We start from the raw sequence: 13,546 nt of genomic DNA on the forward strand, positions 1-13,546 counted from the left end.
CCAAGACTGGAATTGAACCTGGGTTCCACTGAAACTGTTCTTACTTATAAAAGCATCGAGAAGGCAGATTTAAAGTGATTTGCAAATATTGTTATATTATAAAACTTATTTATTATATTTTATATTTATTAAATATTATAATATCTTTTCACATGATGAGTTGTTTGGGTCTGGAATGCATTAGAAGTGTGGTGGAGATAGAGTCAGTTAAGGCAGTCGAAAGAGCATTGAATGCTTCTTTGAATAAAAGCGATAGGCGAGGGTCTGGGGAAATGGCAGAAGGATGATGCAAAGTTACGGTGCTCATTCGGAGAATCAGTGCAGACACAATGGAAAGTTGGTCTCCTTTAGCAACACTCGGTGATTCTGGAAAATAACTATTGTTGCAAACAAATGACCAAAACTGGAAACTGCCTTGTAACTGTTATCCCATCCTGAGAATGAAAGTCCATCATCTGGAATTTTTAGGTCACGATGATGCCTTCAAACGTCCTCAGGGATGAAACTTCTTGACCACAATTATTGCTGATACAAAGACCATCCTTTGAAAATCGATACATAAAGAGGAGAGTTGAACTGCCTCTCATCCATAACCAGGGAAATTTGGGTAACTCTGACAATGGGCTATCAAAATGCTTTGTTAAAATACCCAGATTGAGGTCAAACAGCCATATTCACAAATTGAAAACCCAGCTCCTGTGGGAAGCCATGATTATGCATGTATAATTGCGTGATTTTGCTACAGCAAACAGCAGCACCCTGTAACTTCAAGAAGAACGCCCCGCAGAATGTACTTTCACCTGTCTCTCATTCTGCAGATCTCTAGCTGGAACCCTAGCTCTGTTATAGAATGGGATATAGGGCAGAGATGGAGAATTCAAACAGAAAGGAACTTCAAGGACCATAGCATCTACTCTGAAGAAAGGACTGACCACAATTTAAGAAGACAGTCACCAGAAGAGCAACCAGTTTTGCTAGCTCCAACAGGAGTGTTAATGGTCAACATTAGAATGTGTAATTCTTTCACCTAAGAACTGCAATTAGTTTCAATTCCACCTCCCCTCATACTGGTACAGCATTCTGTTTGCTTAGGTACTAGCGTGTTTGTGGATGTGGTATGCATTTGGGACAGGTTTTACCTTCTAGTGATGTTTATACTTTTACTGAGTGAGTTTGGACAAAAAAAGCCTAACTACTTAATATGGATTATCTCAAGACTGGCTTGCTTCACTACAGTATTACATGTGGTTGAGTACATAGTGTTGTACAGCACGGAAACAGACCCTTTGGTCCAACTGGTCCATGCTGAACATAGTCTCAAAGTAAACTTGTCCCACCTGCCTGCTCCAGGCTCATATTCCTCCAAATCTTTCCTATTCATGTACTTATCTAAGTGTCTTTCAAATGTAACTGTGCCCACATTTACTACTTCCACACATGAACCACCCTCTGTGTTTAAAAGAAAAAATTGCCCCTCATGGCTTTTTAATTCCCTCTCCTCTCATCTTAAAAATATGCCCTGATCTTGGAAGCCCCCATTCTAGGGAAATGACACCTACCATTAACCCTACCTATACCCATCATGATTTTGGAAACCTCTTTTAGGGGCACTTCTCAACCTCTCTGTGAATAAAGTCCAAACATATCTAGCCTCTCCTTATATCTGAAACCTTCCAAACTCGGCAACGTCCTGGTAAATTTCTGCTGAACCCTGCCTGGATAAATAATATTCTCCCTATAACAGGGACACAAATTAAAAAGCATTTTAAAAATTGCATTGTACTGATCTCAGGAATGGCAAGAGAGAGAATTATTCACCTGCTCAGGACTTGGACATTACATTAAGTATATCTCAGCAAAATGGATGGGAACTTTATTTACCCCAGAAAACCCCACAGTTGTTGTGAGGGGAGGGGTGGTGAACACTCCCCACAGTGTTTGTAGGAACACATCTGTCAGTGCACTCCAAGGTAACAAGGTGTAGAGCTGGATGAACACAGCAGGCCAAGCAGCATCTAAGGAGCAGGAAAGCTGACGTTTCAGGCCTAGACCCTTTCTGTTGAAGGATCCAGGCCTGAAACATCAGCGTTTCTGCTCCTGAGATGCTGCTTGGCCTGCTGTGTTCATCCAGCTCTACACTTTGTTATTGTGGATTCTCCAGCATCTGCAGTTCCTATTATCTCTGTCAGTGCACTCCATCACCTCAGAATGTGAATTCAGTAAGAATTACTCAATTACTGTGGGAATGATGAGATATTAGTGAGCACAAGCTTGCTTTATTTTTGGTTGGCTGCTTCAGCCTTGGATTGGGGCAAGAGCTCTTGTACACTGAAATAAATTTAAAAAGTGGGGTGTACAGGAGATGAAATGGCTCAGCGCAGAGTCTCATCAAAATCTCAGAATGCCAGGCTTCTTTGATCTGAGTGATCAAAGAGGTTTTCAGTTCAGATGAGACTACAGTAGGAGCTCTAAGGACTGTCAGACACATTTAACACATTTTCAGACTTTCATTAACAAAAACTCTATCAAAAGAAATGAAAATGAGTAGAATAAGAATTAGTTGAGATCAACTGTGAAACAGCACTGAGATCTTATTTGCAGAGTATTACCAATTAGTGGAATTGCTATTATTTTAAAAAATAGCCCTATTCTGATTTGCACCGGACTGTAAATATCTTTACATTTTTGTATAATTGCACACAGTTTAAAAAACAGTATTTGAAATGAGATGTAATGTCTGATTGCATAACATCTTGTAAATGTAAGTACTGCTTTTACAGTGCAATTGAAGGGGCTGTTGTCTCTCTTGTTTCTAACTTGACAAAGATGTGTAGCCACCATTCAAGACAGAAATGAATACATTATGTATAATGATCAAAATCGAAGGAAGCTGTAAATCCAGACTACATTGCATTTTTGTAAAAACGCTGCAACGTTGTTTTATTTTCATTTAAAATACTGTCTCTTCTTTTTGCCTAATGACATGGGAACCAATGTTGCTATTAAAAGCTCCTTTGTCATACAAATTCAAAACTGTCTTCTGTATGAAATGAGAGGTTCATACAGAGTAGTCATGTGTGATGAACAGCATTTCCAGAGTATTTCTCCTTTGGTGCACATTAGTTTCCAGGACAGCAAAATACCTTTGCCTTATCCCAGGTATGAAAAGCAATTCATAAATTCAGTGCATAAAGTGTCTTTTAGTGTAGAGAATTAAGGTCATAATGAACATCAGTAATAAAAAGAGAGGTCATTTTTTTCTTTGTATTTGCAGCCTGCTTGTGTTGTACAGCTCTCCCCAACTGACAGACCCATGCAGTGCTGCTTGAGCAGCTCAGTACAAGTGACAAAGGGCAAAGTCCAGTATGTTTGTGGGAAGTGTTGAACTTCTTGCCAAGGAATGAAAGCTGACCTCCAGTGTAGTTACAGGTGAAGGGGAAAGGTTTCTTCTATGTGCTAAATGCAATGGAGTCTCAAATGTATGTGTAACCTCTGTTCAAATATCAAAGCACTGTCCCAATGCAGAGCTGGTCTGAACATTTGACATCAATTATTGATTTTCTGTTTGAGTACTGCCATTTCAACAAACAAGAACAAGAAAGGCACATCTGCTTTTGTAGTACGGGAAACAGAACTACCATTCAGTGCACAGCAAACATCCACAAGTAGTGATGAAATAACTGTGCTGTACAACACAAGCAGTCTTAGAGGGTAATGAAATGTGAGGCTGGATGAACACAGCAGGCCCAGCAGCATCTCAGGAGCACAAAAGCTGACGTTTCAGGCCTAGAGCCTTCATCAGAGAGGGGGATGGGGTGAGGGTTCAGGAATAAATAGGGAGAGAGGGGGAGGAGGACCGAAGATGGAGAGAAAAGAAGATATGTGGAGAGGAGAGTATAGGTGGGGAGGTAGGGGGGGGGGATAGGTCAGTCCAGGGAAGACGGACAGGTCAAGGAGTTGGGATGAGGTTAGTAAGTAGGAGATGGAGGTGCTGCTTGGGGTGGGAGGAAGGGATGGGTGAGAGGAAGAACAGGTTAGGGAGGCAGAGTCAGGTTGGACTTGTTTTGGGATGCAGTGGGTGGGGGGGGCAAGAGCTGGGCTGGTTGTGTGGTGCAGTGGGGGGTGGGGACGAGCTGGGCTGGTTTTGGGATGCGGTGGGGGAAGGGGAGATTTTGAAGCTGGTGAAGTCCACATTGATGCCATTGGGCTGCAGGTTTCCCAAGCGGAATATGAGTTGCTGTTCCTGCAACCTTCGGGTGGCATCATTGTGGCACTGCAGGAGGCCCATGATGGACATATCATCTAAAGAATGGGAGGGGGAGTGGAAATGGTTTGCGACTGGGAGGTGCAGTTGTTTATTGCGAACCGAGCGGAGGTGTTCTGCAAAGCGGTCCCCAACCGCTTGGTTTCCCCAATGTAGAGGAAGCCACACCGGGTACAGTGGATGCAGTATACCACATTGGCAGATGTGCAGGTGAACCTCTGCTTAATGTGGAAAGTCATCTTGGGGCCTGGGATAGCGGTGAGGGAGGAGGTGTGGGGGGCAAGTGTAGCATTTCCTGCGGTTGCAGGGGAAGGTGCCGGGTGTGGTGGGGTTGGACGGCAGTGTGGAGCGAACAAGGGAGTCACGGAGAGAGTGGTCTCTAGATGGTGTTTGACTAAACATTGCGTAGACACATCCTATCTCACTTTGAAAAGTAGTCCAATCTTAAACATCCACCTAAGGGACTGGTCCCTCAGTTTATTGCCTCATTTGAAAGGTAATAACACTCCCTTAGTGCCACACTACAGGGTCAGCCCACAGATTACCTGTTCAAGAATCTGGAGTGGGACTTGAACCTATGATCTCCTGACTTAATGGGACGATTATAACTACTAAACTAAGGTTGACTCAGATGTGTGAGTAACTCCTGTATTCAGGCTTTTGTAGAGAAAGACAGGATGCATAATTTGCAAGAATGTCTTCAATCTCAGAGCAGTTCTCTGCCAGATAGAGTTTTAGAGCAGGTGGCACTGTCCCTTTTGCATGTAGTAAACACTATTTCAATCTTTTGACAGATTAAAGGAAATAGAAGAATAATAAAACAAAAGTGTTCTCTGACAAGAATGTAACCAATTGCAGGAAATAACCAAACAGCTGTGAAGGGTAAGTTGTTGCTGTTTCTTTTAGTTCCTGCTACCCTGCATTTTTCAATGTTCCTCTAGCAGGATCAAGATAAAAGCAGCAAGTCACACTTTAACACACGTATACAGAGGTGTAAATACCTTGTTAGTCACACCCTATTTCGGAGAATAATACAGGGATGTGTGACACAAAATTAAATAAAATGTACAGCATGGAAACAAACCATTCAACACAACAAGACTCTGCTGGTACAGTCACAGAAAATGCTGGAGAAATCCAGTTGATCTGGCAGTGCCTGAGGAGAGAGGAACAGTTAATGTTTTGAGTCTGATATGACACATCTGATTTTGAAGAAGAGTCATACCAAAATCAAAATATTAACTCTGTTTCTCTTTCCACAGATCTACTGAGTTTCTCCAGCATTCTCTGCATTAGTTTCAGATTTCCAGCATCCCCACTATTTTGCTTTATTTAAGTCTATGCTTATAATTGCATTTCATACCAGCCTTCACCCAGTTTATCTAATTTTAACCTGATCAGCATCAGATAACTTGAATTTAGTTGCTCTGATTACATACATGACAGACAGGACGTATTGTTAACCATTATTTTGTCCTAAAGTCTGCCACAGATCAAAAATAATCAGAATTTTACTTGTGTCTTATTTTAAGACCTCCAAGAATGGACAAAATATTAACTCCCTAAAATAAAATTGATATTCCCTAATTGGTACGAAGAAAATGTAACTACTGTGATGGTATCTTGGGAGCATCAGTAATAAAACCTGCACCCATAAATTTAACAGCCGCATATTTTGTATTGCAATATGTGACTTCCGAAGAGAACTTTCCAGAAATTAATCATGATTAGGGGTGGCACAGTGGTTAGTATTGCTGCCTGACAGCACCAGGGACCTGGGTTTGATTCAGCCCTCGGGTGACCGTTTGTAGGATGTTTGCACATTCTCCCCGCGTCTGTGTGGGTTTCCTCCGGGTGCTCCGATTTCCTCAGACAGTCCAAAGATGTGCAGGTTAGGCGGATTGGCCGTGCTAAATTGCCTGTAATGTTCAGGGATGTGTAGATTAGGTGGGTTATGGGGGATGGGTCTGGGTGGGATGCTCTGAGGGTTGGTGTGGACTTGTTGGGCCAAAGGGCCTGTTTCCACACAGTATGTCAGGGTGAAGGGTAATGTTGGTAGGTGTCGGGAGTCCATGATCTATATGGACTTCAGTAAAGCATTCCACACGGTTCCTCATGATAGACTGGTTAGCAAGGTTAGATTCCCATGGAACACAGGGAGAACTGGCCATTTGGATACAGAACTAGCTCAAAGATAGAAGACACAGGGTGTTGGTGCAGGGTTGCTTTTCAGACTGGAGGACCGTGACCAGTGTGCTGGGTCCACTGCTATTTGTCATTTATATAAATGATTTGTATGTGAACATAGAAGATATGGTTAGCTCGTTTTCAAAATGACACCAAAGTTGAAGGTGTAGTTGGCAGCGAAGAAGGTTACCTCAAAGTACAAGGGACCATGATCAGATGGGGTAATGGGCTGAGGGGTGGCAAATGCAGTTTAGTTTAGATAAATGTGAGATGTTGCATTTTTGAAAGGTGAATCAGGACAGGACTTATACACTTAAAGATAAGGTCCTGGGGAACGTTGCTGAACAAAGAGACCTTAGAGTGCAGGTTCGTAGCTATTTGAAAGTGCAGTTGCAGGTTGACAGGATAACGAAGAAGGCTTTTGGTATGCTTGCCTTTATTGGTCAGTGCATTAAGTGTAGAAGTTGGGAGGTCATGTTGTGGCGGTACAGGACATTGTTTAGGCCACTTCTGGAATACTGCATTCAACTGTGGTCTTCCTGCTATAAGAAAAATGTGAAATTTGAAAGAGTTCAGAAAAGATTCACAAGGATGTTGCCAGGGTCGGAGGGTTTGAGCTTTAGGGAGAGGCTGAATAGGCTGGGGCTATTTTCCCTGGGGTGCCAGAGGTCGAGAGATGACCTTACAGTGATTTATAAAATCATGAGGGTCGTGGATAGGGTGAATAGTTTTCCCCAATGTGGGGAGTCCAAAACTAAAGAACATAAGTTTAAGGTAAGAGGGAAAAGATTTAAAAGGGCCCCTAAGTGACAATTTTTCACGCAGTGGGTGGTGCATGTATAGAATGAGCTGCCAGAGGAAGTGGTGGAGGCTGGTACAAATACACCATTTTAAAAGCATCTGGATGTCTACCTGAATAGGAAGAATTCAAAGGGATATGGGCCAAATACTGGCAAGTGGGACTAGATTAGTTTGTGATATCGGGAAGGCATGGATGAGTTGCACTGAAGGGTCTGTTTCTATGTTGTACAGTTCTATGACTCAATGAGAAATTGTTGGAGTCACAAGTAGACCAGTCTACGTAAGAATGGCAGATTTCTTTCCATTAACGACATGAGTGAGCCAGATGGGTTTTTATACCAATTGACATGGCTATCATGGAGCTAGCTTTTAATTCCAGGCTATACTGAATTCAAATTTTCATCATGGGCATTGGTGGCTTTCAAATCCATCATCCCAGAACAATAGTGTTAACATATCAAATCCATCATCCCAGAACAATAGTGTTAACATTTCAATTCCATCATCCCAGAACAATAGTGTTAACATTTCAAATTTGTTTTGTTTCAGAATTCCAGTATTTTGCCTTTTTAGCCCAGAACAAAAGCCTGATATTCTGAATTACAAGATGAGTGACACTGCCTTGATTTAACTACCCCCACACTATAGCATTAAATAATACCAAAACGAAGAATATTAAAAATGTACAAGTTATAAAAATATGTCAGAAAGGAAAATTGAGCACTGTCGAAATCCTGGTTTTGATATTATTTAATGCCAAATTATGGGGGTAGTTAAGCGAAGACAGTGTTACTTGTCTTCAAATCCAGAATACCAGGCTTTTGTTCTGGGGTAAAAAGGAAAAATGCTAGATTTCTGAATCGAAGCCTTTTATTCCCTACAATTGGATTACAGCATCCTGGTTTCACTTACGCGTATGGGCAAAGATGATAAAGGTGCAGAGTTGGGGTTGGAAAGGTAGCGGTACCTGATCAGAATAGTACCTAACTTGAAAGCTCTTATTTATCAAGATTGGCTTGGAGAATTGGACTACTTGGTTTAGAGAAATTCAGAACAAAGTTTAAGATTTTGAAATGGGATTTTAAAAAGGATGTTTGGGATATTAAAGAGGAGTGCAGTTGTGGGACCAGATGGAATGCCTTTGAGCAATCTCGCTTCACAGAGAGTCACTGCCTCAGACTGATGACATTTTGTTGCCCTAAAGCTCCTTTAAAATTATATGTCAAAATCACCACCTGCAAGTTCTCCTCCAAGCCGCTTACTCAGCCTGACTTGGAAAAGTGTTGCTCTTCCATCAGCGTTGCTGGATCAAAATCCTGGAATTCCCTCCCTAACGGCATTGTAAAAGTATGGACTGCAGCATTTCAAGCACCTTCACAAGGGCAACCAGTCTGCACTCACAAATGAATAATAAAACAAAACTTTTTTTGGTTTTTATGAGCAAAGGCATTACCTGCGAAGGAGATTTACTTTGTAGCCATTTATAGCTATGAGGAAATATTGGGCTTTTGCAGTCACATTGATTGTCTTCGTGAGCTAGTTTTTTTTCATTTTGGTGATTGCAGGTGATGGTTGGGTCATTGGTCTGTGTAATTGTACCATTACAGGTGGGAGTTACCTCAAGGGCCCTCTTGTGGTTCAGTGGTAGTTGTCCCAACCCCATTGCCTGAGAGGCCCAGGTTCAAGTTCCACCTGCTCCAGAGGTGTGCAATAACCCGAACAGGTTTAAAACAAATATATGATGGAGCTTAGTGCCTGGGTATTTTTCTGTGTGTATATTTTATATATGAATAATAATTCCCCTTTATCATCACAGAAAAGTAGTATCTCTGTTAAAGCCAGACAATTGCCTGTGAGTTGGGGATCTGTGTCGGAAGTGGAATTCATTGTTTTCTAGTGTGGAATGATATTGTTTTTCAGCCCAGGTGATGGAAAAGGCAAGCATTGCAGTTGTGTGTTTCCTGCTCTGGAGTGTAATCCAGGACTGCTATATATGGAACAGCATTTGTGCAGCAGAGCTTGGTAAGTCAGGTCATCAATGGTAGCTGTTACTTGGAAACTGCCAACGAAGGAAAGAAAATCATGGTGTTGTTGATAGAAACTAATCGGAGAAAGTCAAAGAACCAGACTTTTGAATATATTAAATGGATGATACTGCATTATTTTAACAACTGTATTTATTATCTCTTAACAAAAAAGTCCTGACAAATTTTACAGCATTAGTTGCTAAGTTACTTATTACATAATTAAGCTCTTCCTAATGAATTTCAACATTGCTTTCCCTTCTCCTAGATTGTTCAATAAATAGTTTTAATAGTTAGAAAGGAAAATGAGCAGTAATTTGTCATATCAAGGAAGGACACCTAAGCTAGAATCACAGTGATGAACACAAAATTTCACCATTAGTTGAAAATGGTAGATCTTTGTCTTTTGATGAAAAACAGAAATCTCAAATGATATGCTATGCCCAGACCATCATATGTTAGGTGAGGAATTTGACTTGGTTTTAGTGGATGCAAAGTGTAAATGCAAATGAGATTGACTTATTTGCAAGTTATTTTTCTCCTCACTGAGGTAATTTGTGTAGGAAATAGTGATGACACCCACTGTAACTCTGAATTGTTTGACCATCAACAAAACTTTACCAAACCCTATTTGAATGACCAAAACCATTTTGCTGCTTTCCGTTGCTCATCCAGAAGTATGACATTTAAACACTAAAGCTTGTTCTTAACTTCAGTTAAGGTGCTCAGGATTCATTTTCAGTTTCCTCTTCCCGAGCATTTCTTGCTGATTGCTTCTGATTTTTGAACTCAAGATGTAATGCTGGAGTTGTTTTCAGGAATGAGGCAGGACAAATGGATCAGTGGTCATTTAGGGGACAGCGAGCAGGTTGGCACAAGGCTTAGTTTAAAAATACAAGGAGCAGTCCAGACCAAAAATAATTTAAAATGTATTAATTTATTAACATATTTATTATTAACATTTATTAATGATTAGAAATAATTTATTAAGGGAGGACTAATTTCCCTTGAGTGAGGAAAAAACCTAGGATCGGAGGCGAGAAGGGAAGACTGTAATTGAAGAATGGAGTGCCTTTACAGAGGAGATAGTTCAGATGCAGTCAAAACACATTCCTACATAGGGGAAAGGTAGGGCAAACAAAGCCAGAATTCCCTGGATGACCAAAGAGACATAGAGCAAGATAAACCCAACAAATAATGCAAGTGGCTGATAGGTTGACAACACAATTCAGAACTAGACTGAATGTGAAAAATGTGATTGGTAGAAGAACCAGACACCGCATAAGGAAAATGGTTTATCCAGCAAATAGCACTGCCTGAGAGTGCGGTGAAGGCAGATTCAATTGTGACTCTCAAAAGGGAATTGGATAATTATGTGCAGAGAAACAATTCGTAGGCTGGGGCTAGTTGAGCGGCTATTATGTATGGACACAATGGACTGATCGGCCTCTCTGTGCTGTAACCATTCCATGTCGCAGATTAGACTGAAATCAGTGATCAAAAGGAGAATTTCTATTAAATGTCATGGGCATTGAGAGAATACTGAGAGGACGTTAGGAGGGACAATGTGTTCGTAGTTTTAAATCAGGTGGAAGTTGTATAATTAGGTAGAAGGAAGCTTTAAGACTCTATTTAATTAAGAATAATCACCATTTAATTTTCACCACAAACCTTCTTCATTTGAGGACTCATTAACATTTCCTGATCAGTTGCAATTTGCAGGTGACAGAAAGAACTTTTGCACTGTTCGCAGAAATGTTATAATATATAATAAATTCTTTGATTTATAATTCATGTACCATTGTAATGTTCATTTTCATCAGTTGTGGAGTCACTGAGTTGTTTTGCTGGAAACCTTCAGGCTGTGGAAAGTTAGTTTTATACTCAAGGAATATACAGAACTTTGAATACAGTCTCCCGATAATTATTGGAGAGAAATATTGCTGCATCAACCAGGAAAAAAAAATTGGTTAGATCATTAGACAAAAAGATGCAGGAGAAAGAGTCTTTCATTGAGTTCATGGCTGATCTGATAATCCTCCTCTCCTCTTTCCTGCCTTTTCCATATAACCCTTGAATCCCTTACTGATAAGTATATTCAAGGCTGAGATAGATAATGTTTAACAAAATAATCTCTGCAGTCCTCTGTGGTTAATAATTCCGCAGATTCTCTACCCTTTGAAAGAAGAAATTTCTCCTCATCCCTTTCCTATCTGGATGACCGATTATGTAGACCTGGGTCTCACTCCCATTTATAATTCTTGTATATGTTCCTCCCTGTCCAGTTTTGCCTTTTGGCCATTTAATGTTTTGGAATGCTATTAATGGCTTCTACTTTGAAAACTGATGCAAAGCATTTATTAACTTTTCTGACATTTCCTGGCTGCCTACTATTATTTCTCTGGCCTCGGAGGGGTCCAATGATCACTTTTACCTCTCTCTTATTTGTACATTTAAAGAAGTTCTTGCTTTCTTTCTTGATATTACTTGCTAATTTACTCTCAATTTAGTTTGTCCCCTTTTGTTTGTCAGTTTTTAAAACTTTCCCAGTCCTCTGCTGACCACTGATCTTTGCCATATTTTCAATTTTTGGTTTCTTTGGCTTGTTTGGTTTACCTGGGTTGGTTTATCCTTTTCTAGACTTCTTCCTCACTCTGATATATCTTTCCTGTGATTCATTAACGTTATTTTAAAATATCTGCCATGGTTCCTCAGCCATCTTTTTCTCTCTCCCAGTCTACTCCACCTAACTCTGCCCACATTCCTTTATAATTATCCTTGTATAAGTTTAGCACCATTTGTCCTGACCCAAGGTTCTCACTCTCAAGGCAAATAGTAAATTGGCTATTGTTTTCCAGGAGATCTTTTACTTTAGATCATTTATTAACTCTGCTTCATTATACTTTACTAATCCCACTACATATTGTTCTAGAAAACAGTCCTGAATATACTCTATGAATTCTTCCTTCTGGCTCCCTCTGTCAACTGAATTTCACAATCTATGTAAAGATTATTTCCACCTGTGATTATTGTGCTTTTTTATTTTACTTGTTCTCATCATCTCTTGATTTATTCTCTGACTTATTGCCCAGCTACAACTAGGGGCCTATTGAATACAAAATAAAAACCGAAAAACCTGCAGATGTTATAAAACAGGATCAAAAACAAAATTGCTGGAGTTCTGAGGGTAACTGGACCCGAAACGTTAACTCAGTTTTGCCTTTACAGATGCTGCCAGACCTGCCGAGCTTTTCCAGCAACTTTGTTTGTGGGCCTGTAGATTACTCCCACCAGTATCTTTTCCCCCTTGTTATTTCTTACTTCTACCATATGGATTCCACATCATCCAATCCAAGGTCATTTCTTACCATTCTAAGTATTATATATTGTAAAGCAAACTTTGTTTAACTGGCACCATAGGACAGATGCTCTTAGTAAGCCAACAAAAATTATAAATCTGAAAAACTGGAAGCTTACTGTCTTATTGCAATCCCTATGGTGTTGGAGTAGTCTTTTGAGGGTGCAAGTGAGCAGGCTGTCTGCTGGTGAATTTTATTTAAGGCAAAGTTGCATTATTATTTATGCTGTAAATTATGCGTAAGAGTGATGTGTATACTCTCTTGCATAATGGTTCTTTTACTTAGTATGTGTTTTACATTGATTATGTAGACTTCTTGATCAACCAGGATATTTGATCAACTGGTACATTCCTGGTCCCGTCGGTGCTGGTTAATAAAATACTTGCCATACTAACAAAGTTCTCCCATCACCCTTTCCTTCCTGCCTGTTCTTTTGAAAAGTCACATGCCTTTGAGTAATTAGTCCCCACCTTTGTTCTCTTTGTAACCACATCTCTGTAATGGCTGTAAGATCATACCATTAACTTCTATTTGTGTCATTAATTAGTGTATTTTGTTCTATAAGCTACATGCAATTAAATAAAGCGCTTTTAATTTAGTCTTTTTGCCATTTCACTCTCTTTTGGCTCCAGTCGTTGATGCTTTTCTATGTTTGTACGCTGTCTATTCCTGTCCCACTGAGGAATATTGTCCAAATAGTTGCCTTGCAATGCTGCTATATCCCTTTGCTTTGTAAACTGCATTTTCCCTCTCCCAAACCCTCTTTCCTGCCATTAATAACTTTAAAGCTCATTCACAGTACTGGTTATTCCATTCATCAGGTCAGTGTTTTGAAGTAAGGTTACTGGACCCAAAACATTTACAAAGCTTTCTGTTCCACACATGCTGTCAGACCAGCTGAATTCCCTCAG

At 40.2% G+C, this 13,546-nt stretch overlaps 1 protein-coding gene across 1 annotated transcript in view; it reads left to right on the forward strand.

Annotated features, from left to right (window-relative positions):
- LOC125465591 (hemicentin-2-like) overlaps positions 1-13,546 on the forward strand; it is a 103,708-nt gene that overhangs the window by 7,477 nt on the left and 82,685 nt on the right. Inside the window, exons 3-4 of the mRNA XM_048559286.2 lie at positions 5,059-5,146; positions 9,173-9,274. Of these exons, the coding sequence (XP_048415243.1) occupies positions 9,181-9,274 (94 nt within the window). The 5' untranslated portion in view covers positions 5,059-5,146; positions 9,173-9,180. The remainder of the gene's footprint in view (positions 1-5,058; positions 5,147-9,172; positions 9,275-13,546) is intronic.

This window comes from Stegostoma tigrinum, chromosome 29, assembly GCF_030684315.1.
Source record: "Stegostoma tigrinum isolate sSteTig4 chromosome 29, sSteTig4.hap1, whole genome shotgun sequence".
Classification (NCBI taxonomy): domain Eukaryota; kingdom Metazoa; phylum Chordata; class Chondrichthyes; order Orectolobiformes; family Stegostomatidae; genus Stegostoma; species Stegostoma tigrinum.